This window comes from Clinocottus analis, unplaced genomic scaffold (assembly GCF_023055335.1).
Source record: "Clinocottus analis isolate CAN_PGR_092001 unplaced genomic scaffold, fCliAna1.0.p SCAF_2, whole genome shotgun sequence".
NCBI classification, from domain to species: domain Eukaryota; kingdom Metazoa; phylum Chordata; class Actinopteri; order Perciformes; family Cottidae; genus Clinocottus; species Clinocottus analis.
Genome location: NW_027175931.1, coordinates 8,804,450 through 8,816,878, shown reverse-complemented (window position 1 = coordinate 8,816,878; position 12,429 = coordinate 8,804,450). Strand labels below are relative to the sequence as shown.

Here is a 12,429-nt window from a genome sequence, read left to right as displayed (position 1 = left end):
TGTTAAAATTAATTGAGTTAATTAATAGACTTGACACAGTGTGTAGAAGTGGATGAAGTATAACTGATCATTTAGCTTTGATTTGGTTCTCTATTTTGGGTCCCCATTTATTGACTGCTTTCTTTTGAGCGGGCACACACACACACACACACACACACACACACACACACCCCTGATAACCATCAGCTCAGGGGCACACTCTATTGTTTCAGCTCAGTGCTAATTACTTCAGGTCTTGACCCCAGTTTCAGCCAAAGAGCAGCAGAGGGGGGATGGTGCGTATGCGCATGTGTGTGCGTGTGTGTGTGTGTGTGTGTGTGTGAGTGAGATGGGGTTCGTGGGCGGGGGTTGGGGAGTCCATTGCTGCTGCCAATCAATTGTCACACCGGATTCGCCTAAACATCACAGTATAATCCAGGAGAGAAAACACAGCAGCACAATGAGAGCAGCCAACCACACTGCTGCTGATGTTTTCATGTATTTATGCAAGTTTATTTCCAACAGTAACTCCATAGAAGTAGCTCACACAAGCATAGGAGAAGAGCTCAGAGAAGGATAGATGCATTTAGGCACATATTTGGGGTCCAGTCAGTACTTTCTCAGTGTAGTGTGCAAGGGTGTGTGCTGGTGTTTGTGGACCGTGTGTGGAATGTTAACTACAAATGATCTTGCCCAAATACAGTTGTTTTAAAGGCTCCACGCTTGAAACTTCAGTATAATGCTGACGTGCTGGACTCTGTACATGTAGAGATTGTTTAATGTCAGAATACTCACTCTGTCTCTGGATGCACGTCCATTGAGTTAAACATGTTAACATGAATTACATTCCATTTAGCTAAATAAAATACAGCATGACTTGCTTTAAAGTCTCTGACAGAAATGTAATCTTATTTGAATCTTCCATTTAACATGGCATTAGAATATGGTATTTGTGGTATTTGAAGAGGTCAGTGGAGCTCTTAAGTTGAGTTTGACTACACCTGGCAGCCTCAGAAACGTAAATCATTGGAATGAAACACAAATCAAGTACTCCTTAAGCTTTCCTTCTCTTGAAATATTTGCAACAAATCCATCGCCCAACTCCACTTTTACAACACAGAAAAGCCAAAACAACGCTCTTCAGTGCAGATTTCATGCTGTAAAAGAGAAGTCTTCTACCAGGGTGCCACGAGCAAACAAAACCTGTCCAGTATGTGCATTCATTGCAATGCAAAACAGATTTCCAATGCTTCAGCATCACTTAAGGCCCTACTTTCAATTACAATGTCACGAGCACTTAGAGCTGACAGGCCTTTAGAGAGGGAGAGTGGAACCTGTGGTGAAGTTCCAGACGGCCTTAAAAGACCATTTGGGACTTTAAATATAAAATGAAAACACACTCAAACTGTAAAAAAAAAAATCAACTTTTCAGATGGCTTTTTTTCTAAAAGTATGGCCAATAAAAATATACATAAGCCACATCTGCCAGTATAAATACAGGTTCTGGATATTGTCAGAATTAGTTGGGGAGCGCGTTCTGATTTTCTGTGCAGGAGAGGAGAGAGGAGAATAGGAGAGGAGTGAAGAGGAAAGGAGAGGAGGGAGCACAGTGAGGAAAGGACAGAAGAGGATGAAAGAAGAACAAGAAGACGGAAGAGGAGAAACGGCTCGAGGAAAAGAGAGGAGAGGAGAAAGGGGAAAGGGGATGACACGAGGCTGGCTCTTCTATTTTCCTCTTGGATCCCGCCCCCCTTGGTCAGGGGTTGGACAGGGAAACCCAACTCCCGCGCACGGATTGGTCGGCTCTCCTCTGGACGGGCAAAACAGTCTCTCCTCACAGACACAATAAAGTTTAGAGCTGGACGCTTACAGGCAATAGGCGCAAAACCAGACCGCTGTATCTCGTCGCTGCGCTGCTCCACACGGAGTTTATAACGGGGAACAACGCAAGAAGGACTGCGGGATTTATCCACATTTTTAATTTGTTTTTTTTTTTTAAAGTGCAGATGCTCACGTTATTTAACTGAAAACCCCCCTTGATTACGCACAGATCTCGCAATGATACTCTGCCGCTTTCGGGAAATTTGTATCTACTAAATGGCTCGTAGTTGGATACGATAGCCTCCAAAAAACGCACGGATTACACGCGCTGCAGCCCTGCTGGACTGTAGCCTAAACACGCGCTGCGGTTTCCAGGGCGACCCAACTCAACTTTGGGTCACAGGAGGTTATTAATAACGGTGCCAACATTTCCAGAGGGCAGCCGCTCCTCCGTGTTGCGGTGACCATGCCCGGGATTATGCTGTCGTTCCGCGGGGCAGCACTGCTCGTCCTGTCCGGGCTGGTCGGTCCGCTCTGCGTGGTGAAGGCTTTTGGCGATGAGGTGGAGGAAATGACCTGCGACCCGATCCGGATCAGCATGTGCCAAGGTCTCGGCTACAACGTTACCAAAATGCCCAATCTGGTCGGCAACGTGCTGCAGTCGGACGCCGAGCTGCAGCTGACCACGTTCACGCCGCTCATACAGTACGGCTGCTCCAGTCAACTCAAGGTACTGGGAATGATGGGAGAAATGCATAACCGATATTGGACTAGAATAGACGGCGCGCACACTGAGGCTGGTGCACACATTTAGGAACACTGATCCTGGATTTTTAAAAAAAGAAAAAAAGAAGGCATGGCTGTGTCAAAATAGTCTGCTCTATTTGTGTGTGAGAGCGTGTGTGTGTGTGTGTGTGTGTGTGTGTGTGTGTGTGTGTGTGTGTGTGTGTGTGTGCGCGTGCACGCGTGTGTGTGTGTGTGTAGAGAGAGAGGGAGGAACAGAGTGAGGTCCCAAAGCACATGACATGGAGCGACCAGCAATAGTGAACTGTTCAGACTGATGGTGCCAGTGATAATGAAAAGCATAATAAAGGTTGGACCCTCAGTGAGTTAAAATAAGTGGAGCGGTCCCTTCCTGCCTTCCTTCCTCCCCGCTGCTGCCAGGCTGTCATGCTAATTTCCATGAAAATGCTCCTCTGTCTGTTGACATTCTGAGTTCATGCCCCATACAGCAACAGCTGAGTCTTCACCGCTATAGGCCTATACTGTACTGTCTTTTGGATAACAATGATGCCCTTAGTGTCCTAAGACAATTGCTGCTTGTTTGTCGGATGCGCCATGCAAGAAAAAAATGTTGGTCGTCTCCCTTGTTTCTAAGATTTTAGACTATAATAGGAAAGGCTAGACACACCACGGAGGTCAAATTGTTGTTGAATGGAGTCCACTTTATTTTTAAATGATTTGTATTACATCTTTTTATCTGGCGATGCCTCACACAGAAGCATACTCATATAATCATATGCAGACTTCTGATTACACAAACACACACTTCCCTTGATGCTCCTTTGTGTCATGATAATAAGGAAGGGGCCACTACCCTGTCTGGCGATGTATGTGAATTATTTCTTAAATGACTTTATTGCCTTTTCAGTGGTCTTTTGTGCATACCATTTGGGAATAGACATAAAATAAAAATGTAACATGCTCCATTGATACAATGTTTAAGAGGCATGTGATTGAGACAGCCAGACAGAGCAATGAGCAACTGCAGCATAAAACCAAAGTGTCCTCCAGCTGAAAATTGTAATGTAAGATTAGCCAGACCCCCCCGACCCCCATCACCTCCCGCTCTCTCTCTCTCTCTCTCTCTCTCTCTCTCTCTCTCTCTCTCTCTCTCTCTCTCACTCTCTCACTCACTCACTGAATAGGGAGGAAGGGGAAACCGTATCCCCTAACATTTGCTCTAATAGGAGGCTTCCTGACAAGTAACCGGAGCAGCTTTTAGCAGTGAAGTGACAACACTCAGGTTACCAACGGTCGGGGGAAACACCCAGAATGTGTTACATTACTGTCGCTGGTGCAGTTCACTGTGAGAAATATCTGCTATGGTATTAATATCCACTGCTTTTATGAGCTATTTGTGAATTTGAAACATTTACAATCACACAGACAAAACCTCGGCTCCCTCTCACACACTGAAAGACTTTGTGAGTCTGTTTACTCAAACAGTAAATTACTCAGGACAACTCCAATATGCGTGCTTCAGTTTGGGAACAAAAAATCTCTACTTGAGAAACTTAATGCCACCTTGAGACCTGCCAGTCTGCTCTATTTGCGGCGATAAAGCTGCCATCACCCAGATACCGATCAGAGAACAGTGTAACAAATTAAGTTTGAAGGAAGTTCCAGCCGCCTCAGATAAACTGATTTTGAGCTTAAAGACTTCCCCGCAGTCAGGTATACAGCGAGGAGTTACTCTAATGTGCTTTAGACTCATAATCAAAAGGATGTTTGTTTTTGCGAATGTGGAAGAATTATTAAATAGCCATATCAGAAAAGTATCTCACTGATTCTATATCTTTAATTAGTTCATTTACTTTGCAAACATTCTCACAGAAGAAGCGTTGTATAATGTTTCTGTGTGTATTTATCTCCCAACCTTGACACCATTCTTGGATTCATGTTTCATTTGGGCTCTGTTCAAGGGCTGATTTCAAGCTGGGATTTCTCCATCACTCGATCAAGACCGCAAGCCCAAAACATTTTGTTCCAACTGTAGCTTTAGTTATACTGTTTTGGGTATTTACATTTTTTTTTTAAATGGTATTGAAACTCTAACACATTAAAGTCAGCCCGTCCAAAATCCTGGAGCGTATGTTTGTTTCATTTACCTGAAGGGAGCAGAGTAAGATGTGCTTTCTGCTTCCGTGTATTTTCATATCAGGAGCCCAGCACAATTTTACACTCCGGCTTCAAACCAAATCCACTGTAAAGGCATGAAATCACCTCAAATTGCAACCTTTTGTAACCCAAGAGTACTTACTCCCTCACATCGCCACCACCTCAAAGAGTCATATGTGACTTAAGACTGCATGCTCACTATCTTTATAACTCTGATTTAGATATCTATTTCAAAACCATTGCCATGGGACAGAGAAAACTGAGCCTTGGATTAGGGGGGATTATGGAGCATTACATGGCACATGCCCTTAGTGTTGTCAAGTCCACAGATTGTTTTTAAAGACATAGAGTTGTCTGTGTAACCTTGGAGCAGGTTGGACTTGGCCGTGGGGTCTTGACTCAAGATGAGGAGGTTTTTATTAGAAGTGAAAATAGAGACCCACCACTGGAAGAGATGATGCAATGTATTGAAAGCAATGGCAGAGAGAAGGCAACAGGGGTGAATGGTGTATGCAAGGTGTAACGATCTTCCAGCTGTAATCCGATTGTAATTTATAGTTTTAGCTTCTTTAACAATCACTTCACAACTCATATGATTTACCTTCTGCTTCTTAGTTCATTTTAACTTCAATGGAAACACACTTTACCAAGCAGTGCACTGCGATATGACATAACACTGGCAAACTGTTGCACCTGTTACTGCACTTTCCCTTTGGTTTTGGTGTACATCACTCAATATGTTTGTTTTACCCCGAAAACCGTTTCCGCAGTCGCTATTTACTGTATGCTATGAAATGTCCAGAAGAACACATGTACGGCAGATTTTGAGAGCAAATTGAGAGCAATATGTTCAATTGGTGATTTTTTTTATCTCCACTTTTCTCCAGTTCTTCCTGTGCTCAGTCTACGTACCAATGTGCACCGACAAGGTTCCCATCCCCATTGGTCCGTGTGGTAGCATGTGTCTATCTGTCAAGAGGAAATGCCTTCCGGTGCTCCATGAGTTTGGCTTCATTTGGCCCGAGGTGAGTCTCATCATCACAAAAACGCCTGCACGTAAACAATGAAACATCAGGATGGTATTTGAGTGATGCATGAAAAATGTGGTGTTTAAAAACAATGGAAATGAGCACAAAATGTATTTCAGACATAATAAGTAACCAAAATACAATTTCTCATCGTGCGCCAGGTGCTCAACTGCAGCCTCTTCCCACCTCAAAACGACCACAACCACATGTGCATGGAAGGCCCGGGCGACGAGGACCTGCCCTACCAGCCCGTCCGTCATCCTCCTCACCAGGAGGACTGTCAGGCACTGGGATCCGCCCCTGACCAGTATACCTGGTTAAAACAGACTGAAAGCTGTACTCTACAGTGTGGCTATGACAGCGGGCTTTACCGACGAGGGGCCAAAGTCTTCACGGACGCGTGGATGGCGGTGTGGGCCGTGCTGTGCTTCCTGTCGACCACTCTGACGGTCCTGACCTTTCTGTTGGATTCACAGCGCTTCTCATATCCTGAAAGGCCCATCATCTTCTTATCTATGTGCTGCAATCTGTACAGCGTGGCCTACCTGGTAAGTAGCTCTCAAAACACATTCAAATGAGAACAACACATGAAATATAATTCAGAGTAAAGTCGTAAATATACAATTTACTATTTGGTGAATATTTTTGAAGACAAAAAAGTTACTTAATCATGTTGTTTTCTTATCATTAAATGTAGAGATTTAATTATTTACTGCTTATGAAAATAGAAAAGTCTGATTTTCAGACTATTGTCATGCAAATTGTTGGGACTTATGTCTTTCCGCTGTCACTTTCCATCCTGCAGGTCCGATTGACTCTGGGGAGGGAGCGTGTTTCCTGTGACCTGGATGCCACTGCAGTGCCAATCCTCGTACAAGAAGGGTTAAAGAGCACCGGCTGCGCCATAGTCTTCCTTCTGCTCTACTTCTTTGGCATGGCTTCCTCCCTCTGGTTAGTACAACAAACACACACAAACACACACACACACACACACAAACTTTTTCAATGGTATCAATCTTTCAAGTCTTTGTCCCATTGTCTGTTGACTGTTGTGAATGGACTTTGTGGAACAATTTGAACACAATACTTGCATCCTGTTTTTTTTAAAGGCCAACTATCCTGTCTCGTAACCTCTGTACTGGATGGATTCATGGAGGCAGCCTAAAATAAAATCAAAAAAAGGCCCTTTTTGAGTGTGTGCTGCAATACAGTTGCTGTCGCAGCTCTTTTGCTTCCTTTCACCTTTGCCCTGGTTTTCCTGTTTGTCTTCACTCTTTCCTTTTGGAGGAGCAGCAGACTGCAAGAACCAAGGACGGCACTGTCTCCTAAAACATATACCACAACTCATTTGTTATGGAACTAGTCATGATGATCTAACTTAATCAAGGGACTTTTATGCAACTCGGTAAAAGGCCATCCAATTTTGCCTCTGCATCTTGTTTACAGGAAACATGGCTGTTATTCACTACCAATATGAATGCTCTCTCTCTCTCTCTCTGTCTCTCTCTCTCTCTCTCTCTCTCTCTCTCTCTCTCTCTCTCTCTCTCTCTCTCTCTCTCTCTCTCTCCCTCAGGTGGGTGATCTTGACCCTCACTTGGTTCTTGGCTGCTGGACTGAAGTGGGGCCATGAGGCTATAGAAATGCACAGCTCCTACTTCCACATAGCAGCATGGGCCATCCCGGCCGTTAAAACCATCGTCATCCTCATAATGCGACTGGTGGATGCAGACGACCTAACTGGACTCTGCTACGTTGGCAACCAGCAGCAAGAGGCACTCACAGGCTTTGTGGTGGCACCACTGGCCACATACCTTCTAATAGGTAATTACTACATCATCAACCAGTTTTGTGCATGGGATTTGACCAATTACTCGTATAAAATGAAAAGAAAGACTTAATCCACAGTTCTTTCAATGCGTAATGCAACTGGCGTTGTGTTTTCTCCTTCTGGGGGTCCTTAAATGACCGTTGTTTCCCTTTCTGAACTTCAGGCACTCTGTTCATCTGTGCTGGCCTCGTGGCTCTTTTCAAGATCCGCTCCAATCTGCAGAAGGACGGAGCCAAAACAGACAAGCTGGAGCGTTTAATGGTGAAGATCGGAGTGTTTTCGGTTCTCTACACTGTGCCAGCGTCCACCGTCATCGGCTGTTACCTCTACCAGCTCTCTCACTGGGGGGAGTTCAGGGCCAGCACGCGGGACTCATATGTGGCATCGGAGATGCTTCGAATCTTCATGTCACTGCTTGTAGGCATCACATCAGGTATGTGGATCTGGTCCGCGAAAACCCTCCACACCTGGCAGCGCTGCACTGCCCGCCTGCTCAGGGATAGCAGGGCGAGTCGGGGGGGCAAGAGGGCACCGGGCGAGGGCTGGATCAAACCGGGGAAAGGCAACGAGACGGTAGTGTGAGGAGGCAGACGGAGAGAGAGAACGGACAGGAATGGACTTCCACCCTGTCACTTACAGACACTCACTCTGCCAAACTAAAGATGGAGAGGACAGGAAAGTGATCAGAGGGAATAGCAGGAGATTCTCAACTGAGCCACTGGATGTGATGGCATCGTAAAAGCTCGCTGAGAGTCTGCAAGCATGCTTCACCCCCTCTAACTGCCTCTCACTGGGGTTAAGGAGGAGAGAAGTGGAGGATTGGGTCGTACATAAGTAGCAACAGTGGCCTCTCTCCCTCCGTTAGACGTCCTTTGCCCAGAGAGGTAGAGAAAGCGAATAATGGAGAAAGAGGGATCGGAAGAGCAGAACAGAAGCATCAATATGCAGACCGGACACAGCGATGAGCTGTGTAGCACCATGTCTACCTCTCTGCCTCTCTTTTCTCCAGAGCCCTCAGCAGAAGAGACTGAACCTGCTGGATACAGTAACCCTCATGCCGTTGTGTCTTTTTTAGGGTCTTTTTAAATTTAGAATTTTACACTGGAGGGTCCTGGTGCAGACGTTATGCAGGGTTGACGTTTCCCAAAAGCATCTGACAACCTGAGGTCCTGTAGGGTTTTCACGTCACCCCATGGGAGAATTCAAAGGAAATACCAGACCAAAAGAAATTGTAATCGGATGAAAACATATTAAATATGGCCTTAAATCTGTGATGTGTTTACATTTGAACATCAATATTATCCATTTTTGTAAATGATCACTTTTTGTACATTATATAGAAGAGCAGGTGATTTTATTGCTCAGAATTGTTTTGGGAAACCAGCTCTAAGCTGTAATAATGCACTATAGTTGTATAAAATATGTGAAGTGTCTGTAATTGTCAAATGCCAATTGCCAGGACCGGCATGAGAGCCTTTAACAGCTGCGGAAAAAATAACTCCAACGTGGTTACATTCACAATATCTTTTCCAACAAATATTGTGACGGCAAGAGCAGACAAAGAAAATAAGGTGAGATTATTTTTTTAGTGTGTGTTGTACATTTCGGTAAAGTCTGTGGTAGCTATAAAGTCAGACCGCGATGAATCCTGGGAGAAACCCAGCTGTGCCTTTTATTGACCCATAAATGTGGAAGCGGTAAGACGTCTGGGAAATGTAGGCCTGCGTGCTTTACCTCAGCAGTCGATGAGAAGCTCTGCTAGCTTCCAGTGATGTGTAGCAGTCTTTGTGGGAACCCTGTACTGCACATGCTCTTGAGTTACCATGAAATCCAGGAAATTAAATGAATTCCCTCTGCCCTCCTTTCCAAACATCGGACCAGAGGCACGTTAAGGAATTAGAAGGTTATTAGACAATCACTTGCCAAGAGACACATTATAAAATAACAAAGAGTCGTCACGAGCACATATAGCAGGTAGTTCCCACGCATCTTATCCACCAGTTATGATCCCTACAATACCACCAATAATAAGCCAATATCTGCAAAATTGTGTCTTCTTGCCGTCTGTTTGCATTCATCGCTCACTTTCTATTTAAATCCCTTCAGTTCAATACGGAAATCACAGAAGCACAAGGAAATTGTCACTATTTATTAGTGTTTGTGTGTTGGATGCTCTCGTTGGTCCCCTGCAGGCCTGTTTCTCTTTAACTCCGTCTATTACATCATGGCTCGTTTCCCAGACAATCAAGTCGTCCTTGCAAAAGATTACATTTCAGAAGTTCATCTTCCAACTTTGCAATCCTGCAGTGCCCCTCTATAACAGTTTATAGACTGTACTATAAGCTGGAATAGGATGCGTTACTTCTGGTCTTACTGCTGCACTTACCAAATTCTGCAACTGCTCCTGTGCACCGTATATTTGCCTGACAATCTATCTAGCAATGCTCTAGCGTTTCAGTGAGTCTTTGAATGTATACTATGGGGGTGTGTGTCACGTGACACCTTCTACTTTAAGTAGGCTTTTTAAATGTATAAGGGCATTGAATGATTTGAAGCTTTGCCCCATGTGTGTCATGAAACCAGATAGTGCCTCACACTGCCCGTCACAGGTATTTTTAACATAATGTTTAGAATTGGATAGAAAATAACTTTTAAGTATGGGCTGCCTTTCCCCCCCAAAACTAAATGTGACATGCCCTTATTACATTCAAAGATACTTTTAGTGGTTTTGGTGAAAACCTAGAACCCTGAAACACCAGTGTTTCTCAAACAAGCATCCATGGCACACCTATTACATTTCCAAAGTCAAATAAACATTACATTGAGTTAAAGTAAATTAAATTAACCTCTGACCACCTCCCCTCTGGACTAATGCAGTTTCCCTCTGAAACGGTCTTAATGTTTTTGCGGTCTCCTCTGGAATGCTCACGCAGAGCTTCAGGTGACATTACCAAGCATTCACTGAACGTTTGTGCCTTGCAACATGCCGAGTGTGTGCCACGGTCGAATGGACTTTGAGAACCACTGGTTATACAGGTTTGTAAATGCTTTTTGCCCAGATATGCATCAATGTCGGGGTCAGTTCATCGACCCTGATCGTAGCCTTTAAGGTCTAGACTGTTCCTTTTGTGTAGAAAACTCCTTGTCTTGATGATGTCATCATTGTATTATAAAGAATTTGCTAATTTATCATTGTAAAAAAAAAAGTGACAAAAAAATGTAAAACTTGTTTGTTATTTAAAAACGCTTTTGTATCAGAAGAAGATGATGAATAAAAACTTTTTGGTTTCCGATATGTGGGATGAAATTTTTGTGCATGCGCTGCAAAAAAAAGCACACAATAAATAGGGCAGCAACTAATGATCATTTGTGTTGGTAATGAATAGATTTTTTTTCTCATTTAGATTGTATTGTTACAGCGTACAAACAGAACCAAAAGATGTTCTGTCCATGTCACATTTGACCCCCTGTCGCCCCAAAGAGCAGCAAACGCTAATGTTTATTTTATATCTTTGCTTGTAAAACGATTAATACATTATCAAATTAGATGCTGATTAACTCTCTGCCAACTGACTAATCAACTGCTTCAGCTATTCATTTAATGCGGTGTCCCTTATTCAGAGCAGGCATCAAAGACTAGAGGTTAATGAGTAACCTTGCTTCAGTCTGTATTGCATAAATATCTCCATGCCTTGTCAAAAGCCACTACTGGGAGTTATAAGTGTCAAACTTGTGTTTCTTTCTGGGTCCCACTGCATCTGAAACTCCTTTCCTCTCAGTGGTGTTCACTTAGTGGGTTGAACAATGCTGCCACCTTTTGTCTGACAAGATAAAAGTCTTCATCAGGAGGCGACTAACTCCAGGCATTTACACGCCAGCAACTAGGTTTCGATTTCTCTTGCATTTCATTTCAACAGATACTTAGGATAAGAAATGCCTCATAATCGCTAAATTTGTTTTGAATTGGCATTGGAAGCACAATGATTATACTGTGTAAACATCACTGTCATCAATCCCATCTCATCATATATTAGTTTATAACCTCCGCCACACACAAGGCTTCCTCTGTCCTTCTTTCTCTCTCACACACAAACACACACACACACACAGCACAGAGAGAGAGAGAGAGAGAGAGAGAGAGAGAGAGAGAGAGAGAGAGAGAGAGAGAGAGCACATATGTAAGTCTGCAGCTCGGATTGCCTTCCTGTAATTTATTGTGAGCGTATTGAGTGTTTGTTTAAGTACACACTCAAAAGCATGAGGTAAAGGGAAAGTGACAGCATCTACAGCTCTATTGTTTCCAGATGTGGCTCTACAAACACACACACACACACACACACACACACACACACACACACACACACACACACGCACACACACGTTCATGAACTGACACATTCACACAAACACAGAGAGGAGGAGCTAAAGGATTTCAGTGCACTGAAATTCATACCCTAAATGGTGGTTTCTGCATACCAGAGTGTGTATGCATATGTATGTGTGTGTGTGTGTGTGTGTGTGTGTGTGTGTGTGTGTGTGCGTGTGTGTGTGTGTGTGTGTGTGTGTGTGTGTGTGTCAAAGCACATAACTAAATGTCACAGGTCATTTTATCCCCAGGCTTCTCATTTTAGGCCGCAGTTTCTGTGGTTATTTTGAGATTCAGTAACTTGTTACACCTCCAAATCTTGAACAGCTAACAACTCAAAATAACAGTGAAACACTGTTTGATTTTAAAGTTCTCAGTAACACACACTTTGTTCCACTCTGGTAATGAACAGCATGTTATTATTTTTTTTAAGAAGCTGAATTGGGAAAGGACCCGAATATAATTCCTTGAACTAATATTCCTGGGAAGGTATTTTCAGAGTTTGT

The 12,429-nt window shown here is 43.6% G+C and overlaps 1 protein-coding gene across 1 annotated transcript; it reads left to right on the top strand.

Annotated features, from left to right (window-relative positions):
- The first annotated feature begins 1,900 nt into the window (after positions 1-1,900).
- On the top strand, positions 1,901-10,811 carry fzd4 (frizzled class receptor 4). Its single transcript, XM_068585286.1, has 6 exons — positions 1,901-2,530; positions 5,589-5,726; positions 5,891-6,277; positions 6,535-6,680; positions 7,303-7,550; positions 7,721-10,811. The coding sequence occupies exons 1-6, from the start codon at positions 2,267-2,269 to the stop codon at positions 8,137-8,139; spliced, it is 1,602 nt and encodes a 533-aa protein (XP_068441387.1). The 5' UTR covers positions 1,901-2,266; the 3' UTR covers positions 8,140-10,811.
- The last annotated feature ends 1,618 nt before the right edge of the window (positions 10,812-12,429 follow it).

Excerpts from the sequence above, each read along its gene's own strand:
- fzd4 (XM_068585286.1), top strand. The coding sequence starts at position 2,267 with ATGCCCGGGATTATGCTGTCGTTCCGCGGGGCAGCACTGCTCGTCCTG. Across the intron at positions 2,531-5,588 it reads GCTGCTCCAGTCAACTCAAG|TTCTTCCTGTGCTCAGTCTA; the intron begins GTACTGGGAATG and ends ACTTTTCTCCAG. Across the intron at positions 6,681-7,302 it reads GGCATGGCTTCCTCCCTCTG|GTGGGTGATCTTGACCCTCA; the intron begins GTTAGTACAACA and ends TCTCTCCCTCAG.